We start from the raw sequence: 15,312 nt of genomic DNA on the forward strand, positions 1-15,312 counted from the left end.
TTTTAGAATATTTGTATAAAAGAAAATCTTCAGTTTTGAATTGAAACAATCATTTCATAATATCCACAATACGATTATGTGGAGAAACATTGACACTTCATTCATTTTTCGCGTTTTTTATAAAATGCTCAAAATAAGGTATTATAAACAAACCCACTTGTTGCTTTTGTGTTTACTAATTTTGAAGTAATAGGAATTCAGGAAAAAGCAGGGCTCTATAGATTGTTTTCAGTTAAACCTACATCTTAACTTATACCATGGATTTATATAAATTAAAAAAAAAAAAAAACAAATTTTATGCTTTGAACATGAGGGTAGACAGAAAGAAATCTATAGCTCTGTTCCTTACGTGCAAGAATCTTTAAGCTTTAACACTTTTTACTCGAAAAGCGTACCCTTACTTCAGACATCATACAATTTATATGGGAGCAGATTACAAATTGTTACTACTTTTGCCGGTTTTACCATTTTCAAAAGTAAAGGAACAGACCATATATTAAATATTCATTAAAATGTTTATTTCTTTCAACTTGTCATGCGTACCTCGTTCGTGTGAACCATTAAAAGCTTTTGGCTATGATCTACCATGACAGTTTTGAAAATAGTATACTAACGATCAGTTGCAAAATTGTCGCCCATGAAGTGAATTGATAATAAAAAAAATTTCGTATCGCCAAATATAAAAACATAATGTTGAGAACAAAAATTTGCCAAGTCACCACAAACAGTTTTAATATTCAAAATGTTATTCTGTTAAATTCATCTCCTCGTCTACAACAACGACAACAGGTGAGAAATTTATAAAAATCAATTATTTTGAATTAATAAACAAATAATTCTAGTGGCGATGTCGTTCAACAATTGCGGCGATTTCAACAGCAACAACAAATAATGCTAAAAATGTAGACGAAGCTGTAGCCAACAACATGCAAGCGGAATGGGAACAAGCTAAGCCTTTCGAAGAAATGCCCACAGTGAGCACTTTCCAATTTCTAAAGAATTTTCTTCCCGGTGGAAAATATGCGAAGTTGGATTCGGCCCAATTGATGTTGGCTTTTAAAGAAGATATGGGTCCAATTAGCCGCATCAAGGTATTTCCCGGTAAACCCTATACAGTATTTACCCATAATCCTCAAGATTTTGAAATGACTTTACGCAATGAGGGCATTTGGCCTGTACGTCCTGGTTCGGAAGCATTATTCTATCATCGTAGTGTACATCGTGCGGATATCTTTCAGGGTGTAGAGGGTCTAATTGGAACGTAAGTGTTTATCAGTTTCGATGTTTGTATAAATAACAAACGTACTTATATGGCATGAAGGTAAACAGATATGGCAAGTCATTTTGGAAATGAATAATTACAGGTTTAGATAAGATTGACGTATTTATAATATTTTAATGATAGGATAGTATAGTAGCAGTTGTGTAAAATTGTCTATGTCATTTTCGGCACAGAGTTTACAGGAAATAAGGCGAATATTGGTACTAACATTTATATTTTCAACCGAGAGTTATCGTCTTCACCATAACGGGGTGTTTGTATTTTTGCAGGAATGGCGAAAAGTGGGGAACATTTCGATCAACCGTGAATCCCGTTTTAATGCAGCCAAAGAATGTGCGTTTGTACTTTCAGAAAATGTCTCAAGTCAATAAGGAATTTATGGATAGGTGAGTCGAATAAATCATAATATACAAACAGACACCCTAAATCCATTTCATCAATAGAATTCGTCAGATACGTGATCCCCAAACACTGGAAGTCCCCAATACTTTCGATGAAGAAATTAATCGCTGGACTTTGGAATCAGTCTCTGTGGTAGCATTGGACAAACAATTGGGTTTGATTAGCAAAAATCGTGATAATCCCACGGCGAAACGTATGTTTCAGGCATTAACGGATTTCTTTACCTATTCATTGGAAATTGAATTCAAGCCATCCATATGGAAATATTATAAGACGAAAACATTTGAAAAGTTGATGCAAAGTTTAGATGAGATTACAGACATAACAAAGGGTTATGTTGAAGAGGCCATTGTCCGTTTGGAAGAAGAACGTCGAAATGGAGTAGCCGAAAAATCGGACAATGAGAAAAGTGTCTTAGAGAAACTCATTAAAATTGATAAGAAAATTGCCATGGTTATGGCCATGGATATGTTAATGGCGGGAGTGGATACGGTAAGTGTGGTAGTGGTTCCACAAGAAAGTATCTAAAATTATAATTTATTTACAGACCTCAACAACATTTACTGGCCTCTTGCTGTGTTTGGCCAAAAATCCCGAAAAACAAGAAAAGCTACGCGAAGAAGTTAGGCGTCTGCTACCCCACAAAGACTCGGAGTTCAATGAAGCTGTATTCAAAAATATGCCCTATCTAAGAGCTTGCATTAAAGAATCCCTACGTGTTTATCCTTTGACAATTGGTAATGGCCGTGAAGTTGCTAACGCTGTTGTATTGAGTGGATATCGTGTACCTAAAGGAACTCAAATCTCAATGATATCCACATCATTGCTAAAAGATGATAATCATTATCCCAGAGCTAATGAATACTTACCGGAACGTTGGCTAAGGCCTTCAAAGGAAACGGAGAGTGGCTCCGAGTGTCCACATGCCTTGAAGGCCAGCAGTCCTTTTGTCTATTTACCTTTTGGATTTGGTTCACGTAGCTGCATTGGCCGTCGTATTGTTGAAATGGAGCTGGAGCTGGGCATTGCTCGTTTGATACGTAATTTTAATGTAGAATTTAATTATCCCACCGAAAATGCTTTCAAAAGTCTTATAATTAATGTTCCCAATATTCCATTGAAATTTAAATTTTCTGATGTTAGTGATTAGGTCTGAGGTTTACCAATAATATATTCCATCTATCCTTCCAAGCAATGTTAACATAAGGTACATATGTATAAGTGTAATATGTGTTAGAAATATTAAGTTATTTTAAATTATAATTTCGTATTTTTAATCATATTAAATATATAACTAGAAACAGATTTACGTTCGAGCGGACAGATATTTGCCCAGCCAGCATTTTTTGAAATGTTTTAATCAAATTCGATTCTGTTTTGATCCGACTGCACGATTAAAAATCTGGAATATGAGCTCATTTTCTGATCATAAATGACTCCTTTGTCGGGAGGAAAACGTAACCTGAGGCGACTCTTCTAAACAAATCACAAATGAGTCTTCCTCTGCATTAGTTTCGAGTCATTTTTGCCCATTTTCTGATGGTATATAAAGTCTTATTCGAGTCGTATTTCAATCATTTATTGGTGTTTTGTTGATTAATTTAGAGTCTTTTTAGAGTCATGTTTATAATCATTTATGAGTCTTTATGGAGTCACTTATGAGTCATTTTATTATACGAAATAATTTAAAAGAATTTTCTTTTTACTCTTTTTTGTTTCTTTCTTTTGTTTTGTTGTCTCTTCTGCTTTGTTTTGTCTTTTAATTATCCTTTATGTTGCGCGGTGGTTAATATACTGCTTCTTCATTTCACTTGGCAAAACCTGGGGCCTAATTACGTGATTCGATTCGATCGAGTATTTGCTCGTGAAAAAGATTTCGACACGATAAAAAAGCGGCATGACGAGATTCGATCGAAATCGTTGATCGAATGTTTCGAGAGTAACCGGTAATCGAACTATGAAAACCTAGGTGTTCTTTAGGGAATATTATGAAGGTAGATGTAAAAAAAACGATAAGTTCTAGGACAGAGAAGCCATTACATAGTCGATACGTCCGAAGATTTGCTTTACCACCAATGAAACCAGGTAACGTAATTTGGTGACTATGTGGGTTCGAGTCCATGGCTTTCCTTTTTCACTTGCAAATAATTTCAGATCATTAAGCTTAACTCTAAACGAGAAAATTAATAAAAAAACGTGTTTGTTTGAAAGTAAGAACTAAAGAAACAAAATTATGAATGTAAAATGTAAATATTTGTGGAATTTGTTGAACAATACATTAAATAATAATTTCGGAATGAAGTTGTGCTAAGAAAAAAAGAAAATTATTAATTCTTGCAAAATCTTTTTGACATTGTTGTAACAGATTGCTAATACATCTACCTTAATAATCCTCTCTCAAAATAAATGAGAGAGAGAGTTTGTTGGTGTTTTGCATTAGCCTCTCTGAGAGAATATTTCCTTTGGTAAACAACGGGGGATGAAATGTTTAAAATGTACTTCACTTACAAAACAGTGGCTTTTAATATTAAATATTTTTTTCTGTTTAGCAGAAATGCTTATTTTTCAACTTATTTTTTTAAAGACTGCAAACACTAATTTTTGGTTAATGATTACATGCATTTTAATTCTAAATTTATCACAATTTCTAAACACGACTGCAAAGGACTTTTCCCAATTTCTCTTGTTACATTGTGTAAAAAATGCTGCCAATTATTTACTAACATCGTTTTTCTTCTATAAAACAACAACAAACAATAATTTTTACATTTGAAACAAAAAGACAATAAGAAATTTTTCGTTTTATTTGTTTACGATAGGTAATTTGGCCTCGAGAAATTACTCGCAAATGTATGCTCAATTACTCGATAATTTTACTCGATAACGAATGTTGTCATCCCAACTTTGAGTACTCAGGTCGAAACAACTCGATATCGAATCACATAATTAGGCCCCTGTTGTGTTGTGTTTTTCTGTACCTTTAATATTATACAACCCCCCCCCATACCATTGCTATCGCAAATGATTCGTTTTCGAATGTTTTTCGATAGTTTTGCGGATTTTTTGTTCGAAAACGACACACGAGAACGAATTGAAAACGATTCATTCGTCGCTCAGTTTGTGGCAGGAAAACCTTCGAATTCGAATATCGTTAACAATATTATTAGCGAATGAAAGATGATAGTTTTTACGATAGTGCCGAAAAAGCATTTTTGGCGGAGTTTCGATTTTATGACATGTTTAACTTTATCTGACGTCTCTTGATTTTTCTGTTATCCCCCCATACCAAGTGCGGATATTATTCGAATGTCCGGCACAACTTTCGAAAATGATATCACTGTCGAAGGCATGGCAAATGTTTTCGGGTCTACACAAGCACGTCTTTCTTTTGTTCGTCAAAAGTTTAAAAACGAACATTTTGCGAATGTTTTTTCTTAGAAGAAAGATTGTTTCGAGAAACATTTTTTACTTCGGAAATTTTTTAAGTTTTAAAAAATAATTTTATGTAGTTCGTGAAAAATTCCCATTTGCTTTTTTCAAATATTTTCGATATAAATGCTACTTATAGGGGTCGATTATGGACAGCAACTCAACTTTAGTTGCGTTGCCAGAAGAGAAAATCTTGCGATTAAAACAAGCAAAAAGACGGAAATGTTTGTCAAATTCAATCAATATCAGTGTTTTAAACCTTCAGCTATTAATTTATTTGTAATAAAGTATAAATTTTAATGCGGAAATAGAAAATTCTATTGATAAATTTGCTGTGGGCAACGCAACTGGAGTTGGGTGGCTATCCATAATCGACCCCATAATATTAACAAGAAGTGATGATAAACACAACATATAGCTTGGTTACAAATACAAGACAACAATGTTTATAAACTGTTACATGCATTGAATCGCAAACATTACAAAGAAGAAAAGGTACATAACAGAAAAATCAAGAGACGTCAGATAAAGTTAAACATGTCATAAAATCGAAACTACGTCAAAAATGCTTTTTCGGCACTATCGTAAAAACTATCATCTTTCATTCGCTAATAATATTATTAACGACATTCGAATTCGAAGGTTTTCGTGCCACAAACTGAGCGACGAATGAATCGTTTTTAATTCGTTCTCAATTGTCGTTTTCGAACAAAATGTCCGCAAAACTATCGAAAAACATTCGAAAACGGATCGTTTGCGATAGCAATGGTATGGGGGGACGTTACATTTAAATCAAAGTTTTGTAGAAAGTGTATATGAGAATTATTTACAACCAAACAAAAATAAAACAAAACAATCAGATTTTAATCACCTAACAGTTCAAAATATGATCAGAAGATACATAATTATAATCACTTTTCAAACACCTGCATGACCCTTTTTTGATTAAGCATTTTTCAATCTTCCAGATGATTAATATGTGACAATAAATAAAAAAACTGGTCACATTTTAAACACATCAATGATTTATTTGTGATTGCTACACATTTGTTGTTGTATTATAAATTGTACTTTTTTTATACCCTCAGCCTTTAGGCTAAAGAGGGTATTTACACTTTGATACGACCAAAAATGTGCCTCATCGAAATAATGGTTTTAGACCCCAAGTATGTTTGTACGATATCCGTTTCAGACAATTTTGAGTAGATCTAGCAATGTCCGTCCGTCTGTCTGTCTGTCCGTCTGTCTGTCCGTCTGTCTGGCTGGTGCGCACGATAACTCTCGAACGGATCAATCGATTCGGTTCAAATTTTGGGTATCGAAATATTTTTTTCCAGATTCGATTTAAGTTCGAAGATGGGCCATATAGGTCCACACCTTCAGTTACCTCCCCCACAAATGTTCAAAAATTGTCGCAAAACTTGTGCGCGCGATAACTCTTGTAGGGAATAACCGATTTTGGTCCTTACTTTACACATCGTGTAATTTCTACCAGACTTAGATGAGGTACCAATATGGACTCAATCGGTCCACTCCTTCGGGTACCTCCCACACAAAATTTCGGAAAAGTTCAGTTTAGGACCTGGTCTCGAATCGATTTGATTTTTGTTTACGCAAGTTGTATTCGCTGTCCTCTATACGACGCTGTAAGTTTCATTAGGGGCAAGTCCATACTTCCTGAGAAAATAGCCTGAAAGTTACAAAAAACCCTATGACACCGTGTGTAGTGGTTGGAGCGCAAGATAACACTCGAACGGATCAACCGATTCGGTCCAAAATTTGGCTTGCGCAATATTTCGCCCAAACTTAGTTTAAGTTCGAAGATGGGTTATATCGGTCCACCCTTCCGGTACCTCCCCCCACAAAAGTTTGAAAATTTTGGGAAAAATTGTGCGCCCGATTACTCTTGAAGGCAGCAACCGATTTGGTCCATACTTTGCACATCGTGAAATTTCTACTAGACTTAGATGAGGTTCCAATATGGACTCAATAGATTCACTCCTTCGGGTACCTCCCACATAAAATTTCGGAAGAAGTTCAGTTTAGGACCTGTTCTTGAATCGCTTCGTTTTTTGTTATAGCAACTTGTATTCACTTCCCCCCATACGACGGTACAAGTTTTATCATGGACAGGTCCATACTGCCTGAGAAAATAGCCTGAAAGGTACAAAAAACCCCTGTGACGCCGTGTGTAGTTGTTGAAGCTCAAGATAACTCTTCGGTCCATAACATGGCCTTCGTAATATTTCGTTAAAATATAGTTTAAGTTCAAAGATAAGCCATATCGGCCCACTCCTTCAGGTTCCTCCCCCACAAAAGTTCGAAAATGTTCGGAAAAAATGTGTGCACTATAACTCTTGAAGGGAGTGACCGATTTGGTCCATACTTTACACATCGTAATATATCTACTTGAAATAGATCATGTGCGAATATGGACTGTATTTGTCCACTCCTTCGGGTATCTCCCATACAAGATTTCGGATAAATTCACTTTAATACCTGCTCTCGAATCACTTTGATTTTTTTGCAAGCAACTTGCATTCGCTGTCTCCATTACGGCGGTAAAATCTTTATCAGGGGCAAGTCCATACTTCTTGAGAAAACAGGCCGAAAAGTGTAAAAAATCCCTATGGCACCATATGTAGTGGCGGGAGCGCATGGCAATTCTCGAAGCTTTGAGCTTTTATCCTTGTCCATATTTTTGTCGGGAAGTTCATACCCCCAACATTTTGAAACCCCCCTAAATACATACGTTTCTTCGAGAAAAAAAGTATTTTAACCATCACACAGGCTGAGGGTATATCTCTGTCGGCAAAGCCGACTGATACTTTTTTACTTGTTATAAAATAAGATCGAAACAAAATGCAATGCTTTTCACAATATTAAATAAAAAATCCTCACAAAAATACATTTCAAAAGAGATCAATTTTACTAAAAAACAAAGAAACAACTTTATAATGTTATCAATTAAAACCAATAACAATAGCATTAACTTTATCTTCCAAATCTTACTATAGTAATTTTACACATTATTTTTTGTGATATCACTTGTCACTACGTTAATGGAAATTTCAATGTCTCAATTTCTTCAAATGAAAATGCTCACTTATGTGACTCTGTTTTAGCAAGTACCGTTACTTACTTATCTAGCTGGCCCATTACAGAGCATTTGTTCCATAGACCGAACTAAAAAAAGATCTCCATTCCTCTCTGTTTTTCGCTTGACTTTTTGGAATACCGCGCCTTTTCATTTCTTCATCCACTTGTATGCTCCATCGAAGCTTAGGCCTGCCGATTCTGCGTGTACCGCCATGTGGCATGTATTCATACGCCTTTTTAGCGGGTTCATCATCGCTCATTCTCATGATATGGCCTAGCCAACGCAATCGTTGCATCTCGATACGTTTAACTATATTCATGTCTTTGTATAGCTCATATAGGTCGTGGTTCATACGACGTCGATATTCACCGTCAACGCAAATCGGCCCGTAGATCTTTCGAAGAATTTTCCTCTCAAACACACCAAGCACTGCCTTATCTGCTTGCGCAAGTACCCATGCTTCGGAGCCATACATTAGCACGGGTAGTATCAGCGTTTTGTATAGTGTTATTTTTGTTTGACGAGATGTGGCTTTGTTTTTAAATTGCTTACTTAGACCATAGTAGCATCTGTTGGCCAATATAATTCTTCTTCTTATTTCACAACTGATGTTGTTTGTTGTGGTTATGGCAGTGCCGACGTCTTTTACTACCTCAAAATTGTAGGTACCAACTTCCACAGTTGGTCCGAGCTCTATGGACGCTTTGCGCGTCGACACCATCAATTTGGTCTTTTCGCCGTTTACCGCCAGAACCACTTTCGCAGATTCTGCTTCGACCTTCCTAAAGGTATCAGTTACTTCCTTTACTGATCGTCCCATGATGTCTATATCATCAGCATAAGCAAGTAACATGTGGCTATTGGTGTAAATTGTGCCATTTCTTTTGACATTTGCATCTCGTATTACCTTTTCCAGCAAAATGTTGAATAGGTCACACGAAAGGCTGTCTCCTTGTCTGAAACCTCTTTTGGTACAAAATTCTTCGGAGAGGTTCTTTCCAATTTTAACTGAGGAACTAGTATCAGTTAAAGTCATCTTACAAAGCCAGATGAGCTTTGCGGGGATACCAAATTCAGACATTGCATGGAATACCTTTGAACGGAGGGGACTGTGGAATGCTGCTTTATAATCGACAAAAAGGTGAAATGTGTCGATCTGCATCTCTTGGGTCTTCTCTAGGATTTGCCGCAGGGAAAATATCTGGTCAATGGTGGACTTGCCAGGTCTAAAGCCACATTGGTATGGTCCAATTATTTCGTTGAGCATTGGCTTTAGTCGTTCGCACAATATCCCTGACACTATCTTATAGGCAATAGGGAGAAGACTTATGCCCCTATAGTTGGAGCATACAGTCTTATCTCCTTTCTTGTGGACGGGACATAGGATGCCCAGGTTCCTATCGTCGGGTACACGTTCTTCCTGCCATATACACCTTATCAGCGCGTCGCCTCCGGTTTTAAACAGCTCTGCTGGTAAGCCATCGGCTCCTGCTGCTTTATTATTCTTCAGCCGGTTGATTGCTGTTTTACCTCATCGTGGCCGGGTGGTATACATTCTATACCATCTTCTGGGATTGGATCTGTGGTATCATCATCTTCGCTACTATTGGATACCAGCAGATTGCAGAAATGTTCCTTCCATATCGTGAGCACGCTATCTGTATCTGTTACCAGATTACCTTGCTGGTCTCTACAGGAGGATGTGCCTGTACCAAAGACATCGGTTTGATGTTTCACTCTTTGGTAGAATTTTCGGACTTCATTCTGGCTCCTGTACATCTCGATTTTTTCACACTCCCGCTTTTCCATTTCTCTCTTTTTCTTGCGGAAAAGACGTTTCTCCTCTCTCCTTTTCTCACGATATCTCTCTCGTGCGCTACGCGTTGCTACTGATTGAAAGTAGCTCTATATGCCGCATTTTTCTCTTCGGTAGCAGCACGACACTCCTGGTCATACCATGAATTCCTTTGTGGAGGTCTCTGGAATCCAAGTATGGATTTTGCGGCTGTTCGCATGGAGTGGGCAATGTTTTGCCATTGCGCTGATATGTTATCGGGACAAGGAGTGCTCGCGTTAAGCAATTGGGCTAGTTGAGTGGAATATGCTGTGGCTATCTGTTGTGTCCAACTTCCGCGTTGTGTCTGTTCGTGCTTTATTTTCAACGTTTAGACAGGTACGTACCTTTGCTGCAACAAGGTAGTGGTCCGAATCAATGTTTGCGCCTCGGAACGATCGTACATCCAACACGCTCGATGAATGTCTTCCATCTATCACAACATGATCATTTTGATTACTTGTTCTTTGATCTGGAGACAGCCAGGTGCCCTTATGAATATCGAGATTATTAAATCTGGTGCTGCTAACTACCATGTTTTTTGCAGCTGCAAAGTCTATCAGCCTCATACCATTGTCAGATGTTTCACTGTGGAGACTGAATTTCCCGACTGTTGGGCCAAAGATATTCTCCTTTCCAATTTTGGCATTAAAATCGCCTAGAATAATTTTAATGTCATGGGCAGGGCAACGGTCATATGTTTCTTCTAAGCGCTCGTAAAATATATCTTTGGTCTGTTCGTCCTTTTCTGCAGTGGGAGCATGAGCGCAACTAAAGCTGATGTTGAAGAATTTAGCTTTTATTCGAATTGCAGCAAGACTTTCATTCACTGGGGTGAAGCTGGATACCAGATGTTTTAGTCTCCGACTAACTACGTTAGAAGTTGTAAAAAGAAAGCCGGAATAGTAAAATTTGATGTGTCTACAATAGATTGAAATAGTTACAATCATAATTTGTAGACATCGATTTTTCTAATGGCAAACCCTATTGTCATTGTCTACTTTGACTGGACTATACAAATATTATTCGTGGAATAAAATATATGCTCAACTGTTTCGATTTTCTAGCCGTGCCTCGTACATGATAAGCATTAGACTTCTGGTAAAAGCTTTAGCTGTGAATGCATTTCGCTAATAGGAAATAGTTTTGAACAGATCAGTCACTGAACTGCTGTGAAACAAGCAAATTGTAAATAAAAACATTTTTAAAATTATTTGCGAATTGTTATAAAGCAAAATGTTAAGAACGAAAATTTATCAAGTCACAATTAATAATGTAAATTATGGAAGATTTGTCAAACAACAACAAGTGCGATATCTATATAATTTAAATATTATTTTGAAAACAAATTAAAAGGATAACTTTTTTCCAGTGGCGGTTACGATCAACGGTTGCCACTGCGGCAACAAACATTGATAGCAATGTGGAGACCGATATAGCCAAGAGCCAAGTTGAATGGGAGCAGGCCAAGCCGTTTGAAGATTTGCCCACCATGGGTGCTTTTCAGTTGCTTATGAAATTTCTACCAGGTGGGAAATATTCCAAATTGGACTCTTCACAAATGATGTTGGCCTTCAAGGAAGACATGGGACCCATTGGTCGGGTTAAATTTTTTCCCGGCAGACCCTATATGGTGATCACTCACAATCCTCAGGATTTCGAAAAGGCTTTTCGCAATGAAGGCATTTGGCCAGAACGTCCTGGTTCGGAAGTGTCATATTATCATCGCAGTGAACATCGGGCTGATTTGTTTCAGGGCGTAGAGGGTCTAATCGGAACGTAAGTGTTTTGATTGTTTTTCTGAATTGAAGTGGTTGTTAATAGGAAATTACATTAATTTGAGTGCAATTTGCCAGCAGGGCTGTATGCAAAGTGAGTGTGTTTGTGTGAAAAATAATAAATAAAAATGGCAAGTCATATTGTTTATTTACCCATGATAGTGGTTAATAATAGGGTTTAAACTATTAACTTTGCACAGTGGATATATGAAACAACAAACTTTAAATTCTAATGTAAGGCCCTTCTTAATGTTACAGAAATGGTGAAAAATGGGGTACATTCCGATCAACCGTAAATCCGGTGCTAATGCAGCCAAAGAATGTTCGTTTGTATTTCCAAAAAATGTCTCAGGTTAATAAGGAATTTATGGAAAGGTAGGAGTTACAAAATTTTCCTTCCTCATAACGCAATATAAAAGAAATCTCTCCCTCTCTCTTTTAGGATACGACAAATTCGTGATCCCCAAACATTAGAAGTTCCAGAGACATTTGAAGAAGAAATAAATCGCTGGACCCTTGAGTCGGTGTCTGTGGTGGCTCTGGATAAACAATTGGGTTTGTTAAGTACAAATCGTGAAAACCCAGTGGCCAAGAGGATGTTTCAAGCTTTGACGGATTTCTTTACATATTCCCTGGAGATTGAATTCAAACCATCCATTTGGAAATATTACAAAACCTCAACATTTATGAAACTTATGAAATGTTTAGATGAAATTACCGATATAACGAAAGGATTTGTGGAAGAGGCCATTGCAAGGCTAGAGGAAGAACGTAAAAATGGCATGCCGGAAAAGCCTGACAGTGAGAAAAGTGTTTTGGAAAAACTTGTTAAAATCGACAAGAAAATTGCCATGGTTATGGCCATGGATATGTTAATGGCGGGGGTAGATACGGTAAATATTACAACAACAATATTACAAACGAATTAAAAACATATTCCCTTTTTCCAGACCTCATCCACATTTACTGGCATCCTATTGTGTTTGGCGAAAAATCCCGAAAAACAAGAACTTCTACGTGAAGAAGTTAAAAAACTTTTACCCCACAAGGATTCTGAATTCAATGAATCGGTTTTTAAAAATATGCCTTATCTTAGGGCTTGCATTAAAGAATCCCTACGTGTTTATCCCCTAACAATAGGCAATGCCCGTGCACCAGCCAAAGATGTAGTTTTGAGTGGTTATCGCATACCCAAGGGAACACAAGTTTCAATGGTTTCAACATCACTGCTAAAAGATGACAACCATTATCCTAGGGCTAAAGAATTTTTACCAGAACGTTGGCTAAGGCCTTCAAAGGAAACGGAAAGTGGCTCCGAGTGTCCCCATGCCTTGAAGGCCAGCAGTCCTTTTGTTTATTTACCTTTTGGTTTTGGTTCACGTAGTTGTATTGGTCGCCGTATTGTTGAAATGGAACTGGAGCTGGGTGTTGCCCGTTTGATACGCAATTTTAAAGTGGAATTTAATCATCCCACCGAAAACGCTTTCAAAAGTCTTTTGATTAATGTCCCTAATATTCCTTTGAAATTTAAATTTACCGATGATAAGGATTAAGAATTGAATTAATTGTTCTTTGTATTATCGATATAATGTGATATAATTAACATTTTTTATTATGCAGTATTCTCTTCAATATATAAAATAAATTAATTTTATTGTAGAGGGAAAATTTAAAAGAAAATCTGAAGATTGCCTTCATAGACGAGCTAAAGGTCGTCTTTATAGACGAGCTGAATATCGTCTTTATAGCCAAGCTAAATATCGTCTTTATAGGCGAGCTTAAGGTCGTCTTTATAGACGAGCTAAGGGTCGTCTTTATAGACGAGCTAAGGGTCGTCTTTATAGACGAGCTAAGGGTCGTCTTTATAGACGAGCTAAAGGTCGTCTTTATAGACGACATAAAGATCGTCTTTATAGACGAGCTAAATGTCTTTATACGCGAGCTAAAGATCGTCTTTATAGACGAGCTAAAGATCGTCTTTATAGACGAGCTAAAAGTCGTCTTTATAGACGAGCTAAAAACCGTCTTTATAGCCAAGCTAAATTTCGTCTTTATAGACGAGCTTAAGGTCGTCTTTATAGACGAGCTAAAGATCGTCTTTATAGACGAGCTAAAGGTCGTCTTTATAGACGAGCTAAAGGTCGTCTTTATAGACAAGTTGAAGGTCGTCTTTATAAACGAGCTAAAGGTCGTCTTTATAGACGAGCTAAAGATCGTCTTTATAGACGAGCTAAAGGTCGTCTTCATAGACGAGCAAAAGGTCGTCTTCATAGACGAGCTAAAGGTCGTCTTCATAGACGAGCTAAAGGTCGTCTTTATAGACGAGCTAAAGGTCGTCTTCATAGACGAGCTAAAGGTCGTCTTTATAGACGAGCTAAAGGTCGTCTTTATAGACGAGCTAAAGGTCGTCTTTATAGACGAGCTAAAGGCCGTCTTTATAGACGAGCTAAAGGTCGTCTTCATAGACGAGCTAAAGGTCGTCTTTATAGACGAGCTAAAGGTCGTCTTTATAGACGAGCTAAAGGTCGTCTTTATAGACGAGCTAAAGGTCGTCTTTATAGACGAGCTAAAGGTCGTCTTTATAGACGAGCTAAAGGTCGTCTTTATAGACGAGCTAAAGGTCGTCTTTATAGACGAGCTAAAGGTCGTCTTTATAGACGAGCTAAGGGTCGTATTTATAGACGAGCTAAGGGTCGTATTTATAGACGAGCTAAAGATCGTCTTTATAGACGTGCTAAAGGTCGTCTTTATAGACGAGCTAAAGATCGTCTTTATAGACGAGCTAAAGATCGTCTTTATAGACGAGCTAAAAGTCGTCTTTATAGACGAGCTAAAAACCGTCTTTATAGCCAAGCTAAATTTCGTCTTTATAGACGAGCTTAAGGTCGTCTTTATAGACGAGCTAAAGATCGTCTTTATAGACGAGCTAAAGGTCGTCTTTATAGACGAGCTAAAGGTCGTCTTTATAGACAAGTTGAAGGTCGTCTTTATAAACGAGCTAAAGGTCGTCTTTATAGACGAGCTAAAGATCGTCTTTATAGACGAGCTAAAGGTCGTCTTCATAGACGAGCAAAAGGTCGTCTTCATAGACGAGCTAAAGGTCGTCTTTATAGACGAGCTAAAGGTCGTCTTTATAGACGAGCTAAAGGTCGTCTTTATAGACGAGCTAAAGGCCGTCTTTATAGACGAGCTAAAGGTCGTCTTCATAGACGAGCTAAAGGTCGTCTTTATAGACGAGCTAAAGGTCGTCTTTATAGACGAGCTAAAGGTCGTCTTTATAGACGAGCTAAAGGTCGTCTTTATAGACGAGCTAAAGGTCGTCTTTATAGACGAGCTAAAGGTCGTCTTTATAGACGAGCTAAAGGTCGTCTTTATAGACGAGCTAAAGGTCGTCTTTATAGACGAGCTAAAGGTCGTCTTTATAGACGAGCTAAGGGTCGTATTTATAGACGAGCTAAGGGTCGTATTTATAGACGAGCTAAAGATC

At 37.3% G+C, this 15,312-nt stretch overlaps 2 protein-coding genes across 3 annotated transcripts; both read left to right on the forward strand.

The window, feature by feature from the left end:
- Positions 1–586: 586 nt before the first annotated feature.
- On the forward strand, positions 587–2,989 carry LOC141389442 (cytochrome P450 CYP12A2-like). The gene is made up of 5 exons (XM_073960932.1): positions 587–789; positions 843–1,261; positions 1,552–1,668; positions 1,726–2,176; positions 2,232–2,989. Exons 1-5 carry the CDS (start codon positions 691–693, stop codon positions 2,832–2,834), a joined length of 1,689 nt encoding a protein of 562 aa, XP_073817033.1. The 5' UTR covers positions 587–690; the 3' UTR covers positions 2,835–2,989.
- Positions 2,990–11,132: 8,143 nt separating this feature from the next.
- Positions 11,133–13,505, forward strand: LOC141389445 (cytochrome P450 CYP12A2-like). Of its 2 annotated transcripts, none has more exons than XM_073960935.1 (5): positions 11,133–11,355; positions 11,420–11,826; positions 12,084–12,200; positions 12,268–12,718; positions 12,776–13,505. In XM_073960935.1, exons 1-5 carry the CDS (start codon positions 11,284–11,286, stop codon positions 13,376–13,378), a joined length of 1,650 nt encoding a protein of 549 aa, XP_073817036.1. In that variant the 5' UTR covers positions 11,133–11,283; the 3' UTR covers positions 13,379–13,505. The 2 variants fall into 2 exon arrangements, with proteins under 2 accessions (XP_073817036.1, XP_073817037.1); XM_073960936.1 differs by having other exon boundaries at positions 11,195–11,322.
- The last annotated feature ends 1,807 nt before the right edge of the window (positions 13,506–15,312 follow it).

The sequence above is a fragment of the Musca autumnalis genome, unplaced genomic scaffold, assembly GCF_047663935.1.
Source record: "Musca autumnalis isolate F117 unplaced genomic scaffold, ASM4766393v1 scaffold_1, whole genome shotgun sequence".
Lineage (NCBI taxonomy): Eukaryota > Metazoa > Arthropoda > Insecta > Diptera > Muscidae > Musca > Musca autumnalis.

Coding starts and splice junctions, on each gene's coding strand:
- LOC141389442 (XM_073960932.1), top strand. CDS start 691: ATGTTGAGAACAAAAATTTGCCAAGTCACCACAAACAGTTTTAATATT. Junction 790..842: donor GTCTACAACAACGACAACAG/GTGAGAAATTTA, acceptor AAATAATTCTAG/TGGCGATGTCGTTCAACAAT. Junction 1,669..1,725: donor AATAAGGAATTTATGGATAG/GTGAGTCGAATA, acceptor TTTCATCAATAG/AATTCGTCAGATACGTGATC.
- LOC141389445 (XM_073960935.1), top strand. CDS start 11,284: ATGTTAAGAACGAAAATTTATCAAGTCACAATTAATAATGTAAATTAT. Junction 11,356..11,419: donor GATTTGTCAAACAACAACAA/GTGCGATATCTA, acceptor ACTTTTTTCCAG/TGGCGGTTACGATCAACGGT. Junction 11,827..12,083: donor GTAGAGGGTCTAATCGGAAC/GTAAGTGTTTTG, acceptor TTAATGTTACAG/AAATGGTGAAAAATGGGGTA.